The sequence below is a fragment of the Dermochelys coriacea genome, chromosome 2 (genome assembly GCF_009764565.3).
Source record: "Dermochelys coriacea isolate rDerCor1 chromosome 2, rDerCor1.pri.v4, whole genome shotgun sequence".
Classification (NCBI taxonomy): domain Eukaryota; kingdom Metazoa; phylum Chordata; order Testudines; family Dermochelyidae; genus Dermochelys; species Dermochelys coriacea.
In genome coordinates this window covers 147,958,079-147,978,758 of record NC_050069.1, presented here as the reverse complement: position 1 = coordinate 147,978,758, position 20,680 = coordinate 147,958,079, and the positions used below count along the sequence as shown (strand labels likewise).

Genomic DNA, 20,680 nt, shown 5'->3' with positions numbered 1-20,680 from the left:
GATCTATTCAAAAGGAGAATAAACCAACTATTTGCATTGGAAATTTCCAACACTGAAAGCACACAGAAAGGTATACTGATGTATTTACTATTATTTGAATCCTTCTACCAATTTGATGAATCAGCATATAAATATATACACACCCATGCTTTGTTTCCAAAGAATTTAAAGATTTTGACCCTGTTTAAGTGAACAAGAGTGTTAAATATCTAAAATAAACTTAAAAAGAGCAATCAAAGCAAATAATATAGTACAAAAAGGTAGCAAAAATACGTAAAACCCAAGACCACCAATTGTGCACATGAAATCAGAGTATTGTGTAGTGGATGAAATTGACACTATACTTCATACAACCTCCACCAGCATCTGATCTCTTCATCCACATACTTTCATTCAATATACGAAGTAACACACAAAAAATACATCAGTTTGAGTAGAATGTTTTTAAAGTTTCTATTTCACGGTTAGTATATTACAACTATTTACCTTTATTTTTGAGGAGGGCACATGGGACTTCCTAAGAAATAGATAGGAAAAGATTAAATCACAGCAAATGATATGTAGTGAGAGCTTAATGTTCTAGAAAGCTAACAACTACATACAGTATATCAAATGAAAAAAAAAAAGTCAAGCAACTGGTTTTTAGCTACTAAAATATTTGCATACACAGTAAGTGGGACAAAAAACCGATCATAAAGGGAGGAAAAAAAAATGGAGGCTTCTGATCTGTAACAGGATGGTCTGGTCTCTCTATCTGTATTCCACACAACGGTAGGCAAGCACACCATGTGCTTGTGATCAGAGATTTTTAGCAAATAGTGCCCATTGGTCCTGCAAGTTTTTCTCCTCATGCTCCGAACTGATGGTAGGGGCATCAGACCAGTACCTCTCCAATTCCTCTCTTACCACTAAGCAGAAGAATTTGAAGCAGAGGGGAAGGAGGCTGCGTAGTGGAATACAGATAAGGACCAGATATTTTGAAGAACCTCCAGTTACAGGTCTGTAACTTCTATTTCTTCTTGAAACACGAGTCCCTATGTGTATTCTACCTGTGGGTGATTGATAAGCAGTGTTTAACAGGAGGGGGTATGAGGATGCAGTTGGTATAGATGCTTGTAATACCACAGTCCTAACAGCTACATCTGTAGAGGAGGCTTGAATTAAGGCCTAATATTTTGTGAATGTATCACAGAACTCCAGGTTGCCGATCCACGGATGTCCAGTATAGGTACCTCTTGAAGAGATGCTGTTGAGGTTGCTTGTGCTCTTGTGGAATGGGCCCTTACCCCATTCAGGGGAGAAGTGTGTCAACTGGACAAACAGAATGATGCAGCCAGAGATCCAGTTAGAGAGTCTTTGAGCAGATAATACCTGCCCTCGCAACCATTCCACTATAGTGCCAAACAGTCTTAGTGATTTATTAATTGATTTTGTTCTTTGCAAGTAGAACACTACAGCTTGTCTGATGTCCAAAGAGTGAAGTCTCCTCATCTCTTTGGAAGTATAAGATTTTGGGAAGAATGCCATTAAGCAGATAGATCAATTGATGCAAAGCTCAGAAATTTCTTTAGGGATGAATTTCAGGTGAAGGTGAAGGCAAAGGGAAACCTGCTGATGAAAATAGCAAAACCAAAGTGCTCCCAGTTGGCTCTGGCTTCTGGCCAATGTGATAGCAACTAAAAAGGTGATCTTCATGGGAATGTGTATCATACAACATGTTGCCAATGATTCAAAAGGTCGCTTGGTAAGTACTGATTGTACAAGGTTGAGGTCCCATTGTAATGCAGTTTTCACCACTAATGAGAAGATCTTACCTAGACCTTTCAGGAATCTAATTGTTGTTGGGTCAGTAAGAATGGAATATCCTTTTACTGGAGGACAGAAGGCATGATTGTGCTTGTTGAACCCAAAGGGAAGTAATGGAAAGCCCAGAGATGGTCTGTTCAGAATAACAGAACAGTATCACCCCTGGAACCATGGCCCAGGGCTATCCTGGAGAAGGAAAGGATGAATCTTTTGTTTGGGACGCAAACAGATCTCAGGATGACGTTCCTCACTATGCAAAGATCTTATTCAGAATGGAATTGTGCATCTCCCCCTCATGGTCTGTGGGCAAAGTACTTGCTGAGACTGTCTGCTAGAGAATTCTGTGTGCCTGGTAGGTATACAGCAGAGATAATTATGTGATTTCTGGTGCACATAAACAGAGAGGAAGGGATTTTTGCTCCACCTTGTTGTTTATGTAAAAGACAGTCATTATGATGTCTGACGGTATTTGGACATGGTGGGACTGAATAAGTGGAAAAAATGCATTGCAGGTGAGATAGACTGCTCTCATAGACTGATTTGGATACTGGCCTCCTGAGTAGACCAAGTGCTTTATGCAGTGTGGTTGTCCAGATGGGCTCCCCATCCAATCAGGGATGCAGCTTTGACAATGGTTGCATCAGGTGTGGATGTAATTAAAGAAATTCCCACAAATATTTGTTCTGGGTTCATCGACAAAGCAAGAAAAGCTGTGACCTTGGTAGAAATTGTTATGTAGTGTTTATGTGATCTCTGCCTGGTAAGTAAATAGAATGGAGCCAGGCTTGTAGGCAATGTAGGTGAAGCCTGACAAATGGTGTTACGTATGTACATGATGCCATGTGGCCTAATTGGGAAAAGCATACCTTGAGTGTGGTTTGTGGTCTGAAAGTGACTTGTCTTTTCAAATTGTTCATGGTCTGGAATCTTTCCAAAGGGAGGTAGGCTCTTGCTGAGATCAAATCTAGGGTTGCTCCTATAAAGTCTATTGTCCTTGTGGGAATCAAAGTGGACTTTTCTTAGTTAACACAGATTCTCAAGTCTGCTAGAAGCTGAAGCAAGAACAGAGTTACTGACTGGACCTCCTGACTGAAGTGACCCATTAGGAGTCTGTCGTCCAGATATGGAAGATTGTGTAAACTGTGATGTCTCATTTGGGCCACACCACTCAGAAAGCCTTTGTGAAAGTGGTGTTGCTAGCCCAAATGGGAGTACTCTGCATTGGTGGGGAGACACTAAGGTTTACTAAAGATTAAAAACTCAAACAACACTAAAATATTAAAGCAAAACTATGTACAATATATTTACAGGTTTGAAGAAGAAAGCAGCACTGAGAAATCTGTGGATATAGCAGATTCTGACTCAAGCCATGCGGCAGTAAGAAGGAACTAGAGAGGCGTCAGTCTGCCCTACCTCTTGTGGACTTGGTTCAGAGCATGGGGAGAACAATTGCACAGGTGCGGGCCAATGGACACTACTTGCTATAAACCTCCAATTTCACGCACATGGGGTGGATGTATACCCATGTGTGGAATACACATAGGACAAAGCAGTCAAAGAAGAACCTCAAAATACCCATTTTATTTTATGTTTACATATCACACCAATTTTTAACTACTCTTTTTCTTAGAGGTTCTTCAACACAAACAGTAAAGTAGTGCACCGTTTTTGTACCTCCTCACCTCATTCCCAAAGAAATGTTAGCCATATTAATGGTGACAACATCTATGAAGGGAACAGACAGACACCGCAAAGCAAGCACTAGCAGAGCATCCCTTTTACCTATCCAGAAGAATATTTTATTTTCCTGTTTCTAAAAAAAAAAAAAAACTACAGCACATCTGACTGTTTTTGTCTATTATTTTCAAAGAATCAAGTGATAAATCCAAATCCATTTTTTAAAAAATTAATGGGGGAGAAAATGGAGAAGTTTTTATATTATTCTTTTAACTGGTCACTAGATATTTAGCACTTTCACCAGAGATCTATTAATAATAATAAAATAATGCACTCATTTTAAAAAATTCTACTGTAATCTGTTGGGGTTATTTTGCTTCAGTACCATTTTGCTGCACTGTTGGGAATCCTATTACATATCCCAGAACAAAAATTTCCATTAATAGTCAATTTAAATCTTACCAGAAATATGACATCTCGTAACAAGAAATCCTCAAGTCTGAAATTCATTACTGAAGGGTTAACCACACCCATATGTCCACAGTGGCAATCAATACTATCAGAGTTTTGTTGCTTGAACTACCTCTCATATGCACCCAACAAAAGCATCATAGTCCAGTCAAAAAACTTTCAAATAAGTTGTGATAATCTTTAAATTGTCTATTCTCATATTAAATCAGAAAGCCATGCCAGATGCAGTAGCAAACAGTCTATCAAGAAAAGAAGGGAGGGGAAGCAGAGGCGACGAGTGGGGAGGGGGAATGCTGGGTTACATACCACCCCCCCAGACTGGTCGGTCACATGGTGCAGTGGGCCTCCCTCCCTGTGGAGCAGCTGAGCTTTGCCAGGCAGGTAGAGACAGAGGCAGGAGCAGAAGAACAGCTGGAAGTTGCCTGGAGGGGCTGCTGCTTTCCTGGAGAGGGGAAGGCAGCCAGGAGGGTGGGAAGGGGGTGTTTCGGGGCTGGGTCCCCACACTGTCAGCAGGCATGGGTTGTCTATGAGGAGAAGAGGGGATCTCTTCTCAGAAGATGCTCTAATTCTTGCTATCCAAAGAAACAGATGTTTGGAATGAGAGAAAATGGAGACTTAGATGGGAGAAAAGAAGCAACGTGATCAGTATCCCTGCTATTGAAGGGATAGACTCTCAGAATATCAAGGTTGCAAAAGACCTCAGGAGGTCATCTAGTCCAACCCCCTGCTCAAAGCAGGACCTAATCCCCAACTAAAACATCCCAGCCAGGGCTTTGCCAAGCCTGACCTTAAAAACCTCTAAGGAAGGAGATTCCACCACCTCCCTAGGTAACGAATTCCAGTGCTTCACCACCCACCTAGTGAAAAAGTTTTTCTTAATATCCAAGCTAAACCTCCCCCATTGCAACGTGAGAGCTTTACTCCTTGTTCTGTCATCTGCTAAAACTGAGAACAGTCTAGACCCATCGTCTTTGGAACCCCCTTTCAGGTAGTTGAAAGCAGCTATCAAATCCCACCTCATTCTTCTCTTCTGCAGACTAAATAATTCCAGTTCCCTCAGCTTCTCCTCATAAGTCATGTGTTCCAGTCCCCTAATCATTTTTGTTGCCCTCCACTGGACTCTTTCTAATTTTTCCACAACCTTCTTGTAGTATGGGGCCCAAAACTGGACACAATCCTCCAAATGAGGCCTCACCAATGCCGATTAGAGGGGAAGGATAACGTCCCTCGATCTCCTGGCAATGCCCCTACTTATACAGCCCAAAATGCCTTTGGCCATCTTGGCAACAAGGGCATACTGTTGACTCATATCCAGCTTCTCGTCCACTGTAACCCCTAGGTCCTTCTCTGCAGAACTGCTGCCTAGCCACTTGGTCCCTAGTCTGTAGCAATGCATGGGATTCTTCCTTCCTAAGACTCTGCACTTGTCCTTGTTGAACCTCATCAGTTTTCTTCTGGTCCATTCCTCTAATTTGTCTAGGTCCCTCTGTATCCTATCCCTACCCTCTAGCGTATCTACCTCTCCTCCCAGTTTAGTGTCATCTGCAAACTTGCTGAGGGTGCAATCCACGCCATCCTCCAGATCATTAATTAAGATATTGAACAAAACCGGCTCCAGGATCAACCCTTGGGGCACTTTGCTTGATACCAGCTGCCAACCAGACATGGAGACATTGATCACTACCTGTTGAGCCCGACGATATAGCCAGCTTTCTGTCTACCTTATAGTCCATTCATCCAGCCCATACTTTAACTTGCTGGCAAGAATACTGTGGGAGACCGTATCAAAAGCTTTGCTAAAGTCAAGGAATAACACATCCACTGCTTTCCCCTCATCCACAGAGCCAGTTATCTCATCATAGAAAGCAATTAAGTTACTCAGGAATGACTTGACTTTGGTGAATCCATGCTGACTGTTCCTGATCACTTTCCACTCCTCTAAATGCTTCAAGATTGATTCCTTGAGGACCTGCTCCATGATTTTTCCAGGGACTGAGGTGAGGCTGACTGTCCTGTAGTGCCCAGAATCCTCCTCCTTCCCTATTTTAAAGATGGGCACTACATTAGTCTTTTTCCAGTCGTCTGGGACCTTCCCTGATCAACCTGAGTTTTCAAAGATAATGACCAATGGCTCTGCAATCACATCCGCAAACTCCTTTAGCACCCTCGGATGTAGTGCATCTGGCCCCATGGACTTGTGCTCATCCAGCTTTTCTAAATAGTCCTGAACCACTTCTTTCTCCACAGAGGGCTGGTCACCTCCTCCCCATGCTGTGCTGCCCAGCGCAGTAGTCTGGGAGCTGACCTTGTTCATGAAGACAGAGGCGAAAAAAGCATTGAGTACATTAGCTTTTGCCACATCCTCTGTCACTAGGTTGCCACCCCCATTCAGTAAGGGGCCCACACTTTCCCTGACCTTCTTCTTGTTGCTAACATACCTGTAGAAACCCTTTTGCTACGCTTAACATCCCTTGCTAGCTAGCTGCAACTCCAAGGGTGATTTGGCCTTCCTGATTTCACTCCTGCATGCCTGACCAATTTTTTCATACTCCCCCTGGTCATTTGTCCAATCTTCCGCTTCTTGGAAGCTTCTTTTTTGTGTTCAAGTTCACTCCTCCCCGGCGAGGTGAGTAGCGCTAAAATCGACCTTGCTGGGTTGAATTTGGGGTAGTGTGGACTCAAATCAACGGTATTGGCCTCTGGGAGCTATCCCAGAGTGCTCCAGCGTGACTGCTCTGGATAGAAATTTGAACTCCGATGCACTAGCCAGGTATACAGGAAAAGCCCTGGGAACTTTTGAATTTCATTTCCTGTTTGGTCAGCGTGGCAAGCTCAGCAGCACAGGTGACCATGCAGTCCTCCCAGAATCGCAAACGAGCTCCAGCATGGACCAAAAGGGAGACACTGAATCTGATTGCTGTATGGGGAGAAGCATCTGTGCAGGCAGAACTCCAATCAAAAAGAAGAAATGACAATATATTTGCCAAAATCTCATAGGGCATGATGAAGAGAGGCTACAACAGGGACACACAGCAGTGCCACGTGAAAGTTAAGGAACTCAGGCAAGCGTACCAAAAGACAAAGGAGGCAAACGGGTGCTCTAGTTCAGAGCCCCACCCCTGCTGCTTCTATGATCAGCTGCACGGCATTCTAGGGGAGACCCTACCACTACCCCACCACTGTCCCTGGACACCTGCAAGGGGGGAGTCTCACGCAACAGGGAGGAGGATTTGGTGGATGAGGAAGAGGAGGAGAATGTGCAGCAGGCAAGTGGTGAATCCGTTCTCCCCAGCTGCCAGGACCTTTTCATCACCCTGAAGCCAGTCCCCGACCCTGAAGCCGGAGAAGTCCCCTCTGGTGAGTGCACATTTGTAACTATAGTACAAGGTTTAAAAGCAATAGTGTTTCATGTCTGATTTGCCCTGAAGACTTGGGATGCATTCGCGGCCAGTTCAGCTACTGGAAAAGTCTGTTTACATGTCTGGGGATGGAGCGAGAATCCTCTAGGGACATCTCCACGAAGCTCTCCTGGAGGTACTCTGAAAGCCTTTGCAGAAGGTTTCTGGGGAGGGCTGCCTTATTTCGTCCTCCACAGTAGGACACTTTACCAAGGCAAGCTAGTAACAAGTATTTTGAAATCACTGCAGCACAAAGCATGGCAGCAATTGGCCCTGGATTTTGGTGGCATTCAAGCAACATTCAGTCTATATCTTTCTGTGTTAGCCTCAGAAGAGTGATATCATTCATGGTCCACTGGTTGAAATAGGCAAATTTTTGTAAGGGAACAGTAAAAGGACCCCGTTCATGCTGGGCTGTTTGTGCTTGGCTAAAAGGGATCATCCTGGAGAATAGCCAAGCAGCGGGGGGAGGGGTGAAGGGATCATCCCAGAGAACAGCCATGCGGTGGGGTGGGGGGAGGCGTGTGCTGCACATCCACCCAAAAGCAGCAACCCCTCCTTTTAAATGTGAAACCCAACCCATTGCTTGCTATGGGAAAGGATGGCACTGCAGTTTGAAACCATTCCCACATGGTATGCGTAAGAAGCCAACCCCGCGTACCCTGTGCCTTACCACGTGTCAGGGGTCCCTCCCCACACTGAACTCTAGGATGCAGATGTGGGGACTTGCATGAAAGTCCCCCAAGCTTATTTTTACCAGCTTAGGTTAAAAACTTTCCCAAGGCACAAATTTCGCCTTGTCCTTGAACTGTATGCTGCCATCACCGAGTTATTTAGACAAAGAACAGGGAAAGGACCACTTTGAGTTCCTATTTCCCCAAAATATCCCCCAACCCCAAGCCCTTACACCCCCTTTCCTGGGGAGGCTTGAGAATAAACAAGAAAAGCACCAACCAGCCTTGGATTTTTAAGACCCAAAACCCGGTCAGGTTCTTAAAAAACAGAACTTTATTATTAGAACAAAAAAAGATAAAGAGAACAACTCTAAGATCAGAATGGAAGACAATCTTACAGGCAATCAGATTCAAAACATAGAGAATCCCTCTAGGCAAAACCTTAAGTTACAAAAAGACACAAAAACAGGAATACGCATTTCCTCCAGCACAGCGAATTTCACAAGCCAAAAAAAAGAAAACCTAACGCATTTTCTAGTTAGATTACTAACTAACTTTACAGGAGCAGGAGGGCTTGCATCCTTGATCTGTTCCCAGCAAAGGTATCACACAGACAGACAAAAGCCTTCCCCCCCTTCCCTTTATATTTATGACACCATGGCTGCCTGGAAACAGAATTCTGTTGCCCAGCCGTGAGTGATGTGTCACCATACTGGCAGGCTCTCAATATAAAAGGCAAAATGCAACCTTGTACCTAAAGCACATGTGCTGTCTGCTGTGAATTGCTTGATTCACTGTGAAAGAATACTTTTGTTCTCAGAAATGTATCATCTTAAATTTTACTCTCCCTTTTTATCTCCCCCCCACCCCCAGGTGCAAATATTTCTATGCTCCCCCTATCATCTCCATCCCTGAGATTATTGCGGATTAGAAGGCGAAAAAAAACATACTCATGACGACGTCTTCCAAGCTCATGCAGTCCACCTGCACTGATAGGGCACAGCTTAATGCATGGAGGCATTCAGTGTTAGAGGCCAGGAAAGCATTAAGAGAGCATGAAGAGCAGAGGCAGGAGCACGAAGAGCAGAGGCAGGAGGCGATGCTGAGGCTAATGGGGGAGCAAACAGATATGATGAAGCATCTGGTGGAGCTTCAGGAAAGCCAACAGGAGCACAGACCCCCACTGCATCCATTGTATAACCGCTTGATCTCTTCCCCAAGTTCCATATCCTCCTCACCCAGATGCCCAAGAACACGGTGCCGGGAGGCTCCGGGCACCCAGCAATATGGCCTTGTCCTTCCCTCCCACCCCACCCCACCCAGGCTACCTTGTCAGTTATCTCATTTTTTTATTTAATTAATAAAGAAAGAATGCCTGGTTTCAAAACAATAGTTACTTTATTTCAAAAGGGGGAGGGAGGGTCGTTTGGTTACAGGGAATTAAAATCAACTAAGGGGAGCGGGTTTGCATGAAGGAGAAACACACACAATGGTCACAACGTAGCCTGGCCAGTCATGAAACTGGTTTTCAAAGCCTCTCTGATGCGCAGCGCGCCTAGCTGTGCTCTTCTAATCACCCTGGTGTCCGGCTGCTCAAAATCAAATGCCAGGCGATTTGCCTCAACCTCCCACCCCGCCATAATCATCTCCCCCTTACTCTCACAGATATGACGAAGCACACAGCAAGCAGCAATAACAATGGGAATGTTGGTTGCACTGAGGTCTGACCTAGTCAGCAAACAGAACCAGCAAGCTTTTAAATGTCCAAAGGCACATTCTATCACCATTCTGCACTTGCTCAGCCTATAATTGAACTGCTCCTTACTACTGTCCAGATTTCCTGTGTAAGGCTTCATGAGTAGGCTGGGTCCCCAAGGATAACTATTGGCATTTCAACATCCCCAACAGTAATTTTGTGGTCTGGGAAGCAAGTTCCTTGTTGCAGCTGCTCGAACAGCCCGGAGTTCCTAAATACGCAAGTGTCATGCACCTTTCCCGGCCATCCCACGTTGATGTTGGTGAAACGTCCCTTGTGATCCACTCCACCAGTGCTTGCAGCACCATTGAGAAGTACCCCTTGCAGTTTATGTACTGGTTGGCAAGGTAGTCCAGTGCCAAGATAGGGATATACGTTCCTTCTATCACCCCACCACAGTTAGGGAACCCCACTGCAGCAAAGCCATCCACTATGACCTGCACATTTCCCAGAGTCACTACCCTTGATAACAGAATGTCAATGATTGCACTGGCAACTTGGATCACAGCAGCCTGCACAGTAGACTTGCCCACTCCAAATTCATTCCTGACTGACTGGTAGCAGTCAGGCATTGCAAGCTTCCACAAGGCTATCGCCACTCGCTTCTCCAGGGTCAGGGCAGCTCTCATCTTGGTATTCCTGTGCTTCAGGGTGTGGGAAAGCAACTCACCGAGTTCAAGGAAAGTGGCCTTATGCATGCGAAAGTTCACAGCCACTGTGAATCATCCCATACCTGCAACACTATGCGGTCCCACAAGTCTGTGCTTGTTTCCCGGGCCCAGAATTGGCATTCCACTATATCAACCAGCCTCACTGCCAGCATGGATGTCCCAGCTGCCATAGCTCATGCTTTCACAAAACGTCTGTGTCCATGTCCTCATCAAAATCGTCCTTGTGCTGGTGTCTCTTAGCCCGGTTATGCATATACTCCAGGATAATGCGTGAGGTGTTTACAAAGCTCACAACAGCAGCAGTGACGGTGAACTGAGCGGGCTCCTTGCTTGTTGTAGTATGACATCTGCAGGAGAGATGAGTTGCAGCGGAAGCGGTGGATGACGACAACATGGAGAAATTTGCTATTGAGACTGAGCTCATATACAAGAGCAGGAGAGCAGAGTTGCAGCGGAAGTAGTGGATGATGACGGTTAGCAGTCGTACTGCACCGTCTGCTAACAGCGGCTCCCAGGACACAACAGCAGTGGTGACGGTGAGCTGAGCTGAGCGGGCTCCATGCTTGCTGTGGTATGGCATCTGCACGGAAAAAAGGCGCAAAACGATTGTCTGCCATTGCTTTCATGGAGGGAGGGGCGACTGACAACATGTACCCAAAACCACCCGCCACAATGTTTTTGATGAGTTTGATGAGGTATGGACATACTGGACTGCCAGTAAAGGAGGTCCATATGAATTTAAAAGATATGGGGGAAGAAACATGGAATGGAATCTGTAAGGCTGGACAGAGACTATAGCCTTAGAAAATAATAAGAGTAAGAAATGTACACAACGGCCATAAAATTGGCAGGGCAACTAACAGAAACAAAGAAAAAGTTAAGAGAAGCAACAAAGCTCTGAAATGCTTCTGCTCTCCTTGCAGGGTGGCAAGCAGTTCAGAGACATTACACGTTACAGAAAGCACAGGAACAGAATAAAATGTTGGAAATAGCTGCAAAGAATTTTCAAAAAATAGAAGTGCCACCCCCGGTTATAAATATTGGTCAGCAATGGGCTTCGGGTACCTATATAGTGCCTGAAGAATGGAAACAGAAATGGAAAAAGGTGGCCTGAGAAAAATTAAAAGATGTTACATGGAATGACTGGAATGGGTGCTGCAATGGGGACACTGGGAATGACCTAAACTAGCCACCTAATAACCCATGGGCAGGGGCCTCTTGCATTGTCTGATAAAAGCCAGGTTCCACTAAAAGCTAAACTGAGTTCTAGATTGGTGCCTGTCAGAACAGGAAAAATAAGTGCACAGGAGGGAGAAGTAGCAAACAATACTTTCACTGAATTGGTAAATCAGACGAAGGAAAAAATGGAACATTTCACAGAGCACATTAGTAGACTTGAGCTGCGACTTTATCATGGGGGAGTTGATAAAAACGAATTTCGAAGTGAAATACTGAGAGTGAGCAGTTTAATACCTAAATTTGATGCATTAATACATGGAGTTGCCCCAAAATAGTTAACTGTAGCAGACAAGGGCACTCTTGCAATCTATTTGGCATGAGGACAAAAGCAACAGACGGGGGGAACAAATTCAGATATTGCAAGAGCAGGTAATGACCCCTACTCTCATCTCAGAGCCAGGATAAAAACCAGGAGTGCAGGTTCCCAACTGCTTTAACCCACGGAGCCTCAGCTCAGAGCTAATAATATAAACTTTTTTCTCAAATATTTTTACGTCAGTTAAGTTTTCCCTTATATCCTCTCTCAGTTTGCTAAACTCACTGCTGCTGCCTGTACTTTAAGATAATTTGATAGAGTTAATCTCTCTTGGCTCAGGTATCCCTCCCTTCGTAGGTTGCACTTCCCCCCTCCCTTCCCCTGCACTCCCCGCCTCTACTCACTTCTGCTTTCTCTCTTTGTTTTAAAAGTTAAAAGTTATAGTTATTCTAGAAACCACCATTGCCAAAAAAGACAAAACAACTGAAAACAGAACAAAATAACAGAGAAAATTAGGTAAAAGTTTGACTTTAAATAAATCCAGTAAATGAATTATTTACATTCTTCAGGAATTAACAGCTGGAATTACTTCTAATTTTCTTGAAGATATGGTTGCCAAGCAACAGAAATGCAGACTCCACTTCTAATTCTAACCACTGGCTAATATTTGAAACATTTCCATATAGAAGAGTTTTTAAAGTAAAGTAATATAAAGAAATGGAAAATGCCTTAATTTATTAATCTAATACAACAAAGGGGGCAAATAACTTCATATGAATTTTTATCAATTCTTATTAAAAGTTTAAAATGAAACGGTAATAACTTGCTTATTTAGATCTTTAACTCTTTTGCTCACCTGTTTATTTTCTATAATGCATTGCTTAAATACCTAAGGTTCTTAATGCCTTATCTTGTATAGTTATAAATATAATTCTGGTGCCAGTCATTTTTAATTGTAATTTTGTCCTGTATGTCTTGTATGTTGTGCTGTGCTGTGTGTCACGTGACCACTTTTTTCTTTTATTTTGTTGCAACAAAAGTCAATTTTATATTTTTAAAAAATATAAATGGTACCACATTATTTTAATATTATGGTTGGGGTATAACCATCGTAACAGTATTAACCAATTAATTTTTTTTTGCAAAAGCTCAAAAAGGCCTCAGTTATAAATATATGTACATATATTTCTGCCTCAACAAATAATGCAATTGCAAACAAAAAGAATTCTCTTAGTAATCACAGGGGGATTTTTTTAATCAAAGGAAAAAATGTAAAGGGAAACATCACCAGTAATTCAACAACAGTAATATTAACAAAATGTCAATTTCTCGTTTGGGTTTTTATAAACTTGTTTGCACCTTTATTAAGTATTAAAATATAGTTATAAGAATGTTATAGCAAAAATGGTAAAAAAGATATGTCCGGTTGTGTTCCAAAATATTAAAGCTAACCAGACAATTTCAACATATTAACAAGCTTTTTTTTCCCAAATACAACTAAGCGTTATAAAAGTTAATACTCTCAATGTGTTTTCATAGACCAGCATTTAAAAATCAGTTTGGTTTAATGTTTACACTCTTTCTTTAATTGTTATGTTAAAGGGAAGTAGTGACGGTTAAAGTTTGTGCTTCTAAACAGTTAGCAGAAGTGGAATTGGTATCACAAGCAAATTAACTCTAGAAAGCTTGGGTAAAAATTCTGTTACTAACTTTTTTGCTAAAACAGAGTGCTCAACACGGGAGAGCAGTACTCCTCACAGAAGATCGTGAACATCTATTTCAGCAGTTAAGAACTATATTTAATATATAAAAAATAAATAATGCACACTAAGTTAATCTGTGTATTAAATTGGGTTACTGAAAAAAAGAGGAATGTAAAAACTTTATTCTGTTAATCAACTTAAGCTGTTTATGGTTGCATCCCACCGACTGAAGACACCAAAAGATATCAGTACACAGTGAAGAAACCCCCAGGTATCAAGAAAAGAAAAATGAAGTGCTTTATAAACAACAGACTAGCCAACTACACCTCAGTCTACTATATATGGACAATTAGGTAGGCAATCAGCTAAATACCATTAGCTGGACCAGCGCTCACTGTCATTTAAACTGTATATTATTAAGTAAAGTGAGTTCATGTGCCAGTAGTTTCAAATCTTTACCATTGAAATATGAATGAATTTAGCTACTGTGTAAAAGCAACTGTATTGTTCTATTGCTCTACACCATTTACAATATGAACAACATTGCTAAACTGTTTAACCAACACACAGGTAAAAATTAAACTAATGGCAGCCAACAACAAAGCAAGGAAACAACAAACCAGTAAAGAAGTTATTTGTACTGTTTATGGAAGTTACATAGTAACTACCATAACCAACTCATTAGGAAACATTTTCCTTTTTTAATCACCTAACCTTATTAGTAACAAACAGCTAGCTGGCATTGGCATTGTTGGTGTATAACAAAAACAGTGATGAGTTGGCGATCTGTCAAATCGTGTAAACAAATTCCCTGTTAGTACCAGTCAAAATTTGGGGTCAGTGACACTGACTGCATCCTAACTGAAGCAGGTTATTCAAAACAATGATGTTCGGTGTCTGGTTAACTATATTAAATTCTGACACAGCAATATTTGATAAATTGGTTACTGTCCATTCAGTAGGTTATCTGGAAGACAGCATCTATAAGAAATAACTAGATCTACGTCAACTACTGGTGTATCAGAGATATGCAACCAATGGAACACAGAAGCTAGCTGTTCCTGTTTCCTGCCCAGCGAAGCTTATCAGAGGATTACTCCTGGGGCAATTCTATGCCACTGCAAACACGCAGAATTCATGTCTGATACAGAATTTCCCTCCCACCCCCTCGAAAATACAGTCTACTGAAGAAGTGCCGCAGTTCCGCCTTTCACCCACCAGAGGCCGCTGTGGCACCAGAACAGCCAGCTGACCAGCAGTGACAGCTAGCCCCTGCGTTCATCACAGCAGCCTGCCTGTGGAGCCAGGTTAGGAAGCAGAGTGGGGCCCATAGGGCTGCTGGGAGATCACAGACTGGGGTTCAGAATGGCTAGTGGGAGGAGTGGGACAGACTGGGTCACGGGCACAGAAGCTAGTGGGTTGACAGTATTGAACCAGGGGATGAATGGAGGGCCACATGGGAACAGGGGGTGCAGGCACACTTGGGGACAGGGATAGATGTGCCTGACTGAATGGAAGAGCCAGGGTCTGCATAGTTGGGCTTCCCAACTCCCTAGCAATCCCTCCTCCCTCCAAAATGAAAATGTTCTATACTTCTCCTATCCACACCCAACAACCCTCATGGTTCACTCCCAGCCTCCTTCCTTCTCCCTCAGTTCCTCCATTACCTCCGACTCCCGCGAGCCTTTGTACTTCTTCTGAGTGGTGCAGGAAATAAGTTTCTTTTTTGTAGTTTAAATTAATTACTCAAAGTTCTGTATTAACATGCCTAGTAAGGAATCTATTTGTCAAACACACATTTCCTGAATCTTTTTTGTCTGTATTGTTATAGACATAATTGCTGACAAGTATTTTGAAATAAAATTACCAAAATATTGAAACTGGTGTGATTATATTGTGTTATTTTGACAAATACAATATGCAGAATTTTAAAATATTGTCCACAGACATTTTTAATTTTTTGGTGCAGAATTCCCTCAGGAGTAGAGGGTGACAACCAGCAGTAAGGGTAACCTATAACATGGACGGACTGTATTGTGTAGTTAGTAACTAATTACAAAAAAAACATATATAAAGGCTTCATTTGTGATGTCTCTACTCCAAACTTCTGTTTTACTTCTTATATACATAGCACTGTGGGACACCCTGAAATAATGCCTATCCCAGTGTTCCAAAACACATCCTACTACTAATGATAATACAGATGGTAACTGTAATTGCCCTAATATGAGTGTGTTGCTATCTCCAGAACCAAAGTAAAAGGGCCAGATGACAACAGCAGATTAGAAAAGGATTGTGATGCTCGTATATGAGGCAGTGTCACATGTACACACATGGTGGGGGTGGAGGTGAGCAGGGATAGCTCAGTGGTTTGAGCATTGGCCTGCTAAACCCAGGGTTGTGAGTTCAATCCTTGAGGGAGCCATTTAGGGATATGGGGAAAAAATTGGTTGGATGATTTAATTGTGGATTGGTCTTGCTTTGAGCAGGATGATCTCCTGAGGTCCCTTCCAACCCTGATATTCTGTGATATTATACTTATATACCCATATTATATATATGGGAGTGTGCCCAAATCTCAAACATAAAATTACATTCCTCAAAGTTCCTGAGCTAACATTCCCAGGCCCACCATAAGGGACTAAGACATAACTGGAACTTAAAATCTGTCCACCAGTCATACGAGGGAATGTGCAGACCAAGGAACAGATGGGGCAGGAACGTGGAGAAGGTAAAATAAGGTGGCAATATAACAGCGTTTAGTCCATTGCGACATCTTCAGTCCATGCATTATGCTTTTCTGCGACGATCGTTAAAACATCCTCCCCATAAAAAGACAAAAAGTGGGGGAATGTAGTAGAAAGAGAGAGCCTAAGACATGAGGCCTGATATAAGAGCCTGGTGTAAGACCTAAGGCCCAAACAAAAGTCAAGCCCTGCCCTGTTACAAAGCAGATGCCGGCTTGCGGGTTCACCATCCAATACATGAACTTGGCAAGAACAGGGCTGGCGTTGCAAAAACACAAGCACGCCTAGGCACTAAGTAGTCATGTAAGCACATTCTAGAAGGGTAGTGCTAAAAAACCCCAATACAAGATTATGGTGTAAACACTCTCCCTGAAGATGGTACAGGGACATACTGACCCCTCTTAAAGATACGGTCAGGATCATAGGATGATGGATAGAGATGTTTTGATTAAACCAAGAAGTACAATGTAAAGGGTGGTAACTAACCACGTCAGAGAGGTAAGAGGTAATTTATTTGCATCAGTGTATAAAAGAGGGGTCACAGACAGGGTGTTGTTGTTTAGCCGAGGGGGGAATGGAAAGTCCCGCTATTGACAGAGCTGAATTCATTGTAACGGGCATACATGTGTTAGCATACCTGTAACCATTGAGCCAGGACTCTAGGACAGTGCTTCGTGGACAATAAACCTGGTCAAGTTCCTTCACTACTGAATGGAGCCTGTGGTCTTCTTGGACAGGTCGACTGGAGCCTGCTGGACAGGCTATCTGGCCAGAGCAAGAGCAGCACACAGAGAGAACACACACACACAGCCAATAACTGATGACACACATAAGGAGAGATAACTCACCCAGTGCAGTAAAAACTATTTTTTTGAGATGTGCCCCCCATAGGTACTCCACTTCAGGTGTGTGTGTGTGTGCTCCATGCAACTTCAATTGGAAATTTTCATTAGCATCCACTTGGCCTGTGCATCTGTCCCATACATTCTTGTGCCCCACACAGAGGATACAAAGGTCTGTGCAGGCAAACCACCCACAACTCCTTCTCTACCACAATGTTCCATAGAGGAAACTCTGAAGCAGGGGGGAAGGAGGGTAGGTAGAGATCATCAACAGGGGGACACAGCTCGAAGAACCACAGTTACTGCAAAGGGTGAGTAAATGGAGGTTACTTACTGTAACTGGAGATTTTTCAAAGTGTGTGGTCCCTATCTGTTGTATTCCACAAGTGGGTACACGTGTGCCACGCGCCCGAGTCCAGAAATTCTTCAAAGCAGTGTTTCTTGACTCTCACATATGCAACAGTTTCTCTCGTGCTCCCGACTGAGGGTATAAGAGGCAGTATGGATCAGTGCCTCTCCTGTTCCTCTTTTTACAGAATCCGAAGCAGAGGGGATGGAGGGCAGGTAGGGGAATACAGATAGGGACAACACATCTTGCAGAACCTCCAGTTACAATAAGTACCCTCTATTTCTTCTTCGAGTGATTGTCCTTGTGTGTATTCCATACATGGTTGACTAGCAAGCCATGTTCAGACTAGAAGAGAGTACAAGGAAGCTGGTATACAGTTGCAGCTTGAGTTAGAGCATAGTATGTCATGAACGTGTGGACAGACCTCCAAGTTGCTGCTCTGCAGCAGAACGTCCGATAAGGATGACATGAAAGCAGCTTCTGCTCACATGGAGTGAGCTGTAATACCCCCAGGAGGGAGAAGTTTTCCTGTAGGTATTGTTATAAATGTTTCCATAGGTTCAAAGGGCAGACCTGAGAGTGTTGTCTGGACAAGGTTAAGGTCCCATTGAGAGGTAAGTTTAATGACTGGTGGGAAGGTTCTGATCAAGCCCTTCATACATCACACAGTAGCCAGGTGCATAAAGACAGAACGTACCTTCACCGGAAGGAGAAAGGCACTAATCAATGCTAGGAGTACTCGCAGCAAACTTAGAGCCAGATCTGAAGTCTTTAAGCAGAGGAGATAGTTTAGGATAACTGGAATACACATGGTGGTGGTGACATACCCAGGCTGAAAAGTACCGCCATTTAGCCAGGTAGCAGGCTCTAGTAGAATCCTTTCTAGTTTGGATAAGGATTTCCTGAACAAGGACAAAGCATGAATGTTTTATTTCTGATGCCCATCCAAGTACCAGGCCATGAGATGGAGTGAGCCCAGGTTAGGGTGCTTGATCTCCCCCTTACCCTCATCCTGAGCCAGGAGATCCTATAATAGTCATATTCTGATAGGTGAATGTGCTGACATCATTTGGAGTTCCGTGAACCAAAACAGTCTGGACCAGTGGGGTTCTAGGAGGATAATGGTGGCTCTTTTGTGACAGATCTTCTGTACATCTTGAGGTAGTAGGGGGAAGGAAAGAAAGGTCACCCATCCAGGACAGCAGGAGAGCATCGCCCTGGGATTCACAGTTTATGGTTCCCCTGGAGCAATGCGTGGGAAGCTTTTTGTTCATCTGCGATGCAAAGAGGTCTCAGCGGAGTACCCCACTGTGCAAACATGTTGGTTAGAAATGTGTTGTGGATCTCCCATTTCTGGTCTGCAGACAAGCATCTGCTTAACCTGTCCGTCAGGGAGTTGTGAATCAATATAACTGTCCACCTCTCTCTAGAAGTGCACAATACCGAAGAATTAGAGCACCCTGAGGTGGGTGCTGATGGAGGTTTAGCCTTATACCATAGCAAGGAGCCCATCAGGGGAGGTACCAAATGTAGAGCTATGTCCAACTGTATCAGTCTGGAAGAATGTCTCTCTTTGCTATCTCTATCATGTCCAGATGGAACCAGAACTTGCTCGGAGCAGTGTTAGCTCTTAGAAGAGCTTCAGGGTTTTCCAGTCCCGCTGGAACTAGAGGAGCCCCTTGTCTCTACAGTACCTGTTCAAGAGGCTGAATTTTCTGAGGTGGTTGACCTACTGGGAGACCAAGGACTTTTCAGAGCATACTGTTTACAAGGAGAGTCAGAGCTCTTCTTCCAGAGACCTTCTGAAAAGGCCTCTGGATTCTTTCCCTTTCTGGGGGGAGTGCTGAGTCGAGGTTGAAGGGATGCTGGATCTGTCCGGAGATTGTTGACCTGGCTCTGAAGCAGGGCAATGGGAATGCTCCATCGTAAGTAGCCTCAACTTGATCTCCAGGTTCTTCTTCACCCTGAAATTAAGGACTAGACAAAAGCCATACTTACGTGGGATGAGCGACTCTTCTAGGCAGTGAACACATTTGCAGTGCTGCCGCTAATCAGGTTGGGCTTCTGGCAAGCAAGGCAACCTTTAAACCCTGGTTAGACAGGCATCCCCTCCTGAGGAAGACAAGCCTCCCCAGAAGGAGGGGAGAACAAAAAACAATCCTCCCAAATACTAACCTAAGCTAATCTAACAAACTAGACAGAACTAAACTAGCAACTAGAAAAAAATTCTTTTCTGAGACACACTTGAGGTGGACTTGCTAAAACTCCATCTCAAGCCGAGGTGGCTGAGAAGGAACTGAGGGCGGTTTGCACAAGCAGACCTATTTAGCCTCATAGCGTGGCATGAGGATGTATAGGACATGTGGGCCAAACACACATTGTTAATGAAGATCTTCGATTGAAGAACCATGGGCACATGTACACCTGAAGAGGAACACCCACAGGGACGCTAGTCAAAGAAGAGCAGGTTCTTGTGACAGAGAGGCAGTCAGACTGGAATTGTAACGCATTCTGTAAATATAGGGGAAGCAATCCAGATGCCAAGATGTTTGACCAGTCAGCTGCCACTATGGCCAAGATTAATTCCATGACTGGGACTGTCTTGTCTATGAGAAATGCCTTTTTCAGGACGTGGTATTTTATGATGGACTTCAGTCACATTGGTGATTTACCACTCTTACTTTTCAAGGACGGGATCTCGAGTTCTCTGAGGAGCTGCAAAAGCTAAAAGATGCTATGCTGGAACTCACAGCAGTAAGAGATAATCCTAGGCATTTCACCCAAACATTTATCAGGAAAGCAAGTTTGCAGGGACCATATTGGACCTTGGCGGCAAAGTAACAGAATCATCAGATATACATGGTTTGAAGATACTATTGTGAACACATGAATGTCACATTCATTAAGGCTCCAACACTATCAAATTGCTTCAAAGATCTGGTTCCACACAATAATAATAAAAACAATTGCCCTGTTACTGGCCATATACAAACTGACGATCTGCTGGATCACTGTACAAATGTATAGTGAGGAAGAAATGGAGACTGCTAAACAAATGACTCCCCCGTAAGCCTTGCGGGAGCCCTAGGCA

At 43.5% G+C, this 20,680-nt stretch overlaps 1 protein-coding gene across 5 annotated transcripts in view; it reads right to left on the bottom strand.

Annotated features, from left to right (window-relative positions):
* The window catches only part of NFX1 (nuclear transcription factor, X-box binding 1), a 226,272-nt gene that overhangs the window by 107,636 nt on the left and 97,956 nt on the right, over window positions 1-20,680 (bottom strand). For 3 of the 5 annotated variants that reach the window (XM_043508487.1, XM_043508490.1, XM_038392949.2), the window contains one exon: window positions 487-517. The exons of the other annotated variants lie outside the window; for them this stretch is intronic. In XM_043508487.1, coding sequence (XP_043364422.1) covers window positions 487-517 — 31 coding nt within the window. The remainder of the gene's footprint in view (window positions 1-486; window positions 518-20,680) is intronic. 5 annotated transcript variants of the gene reach the window in all.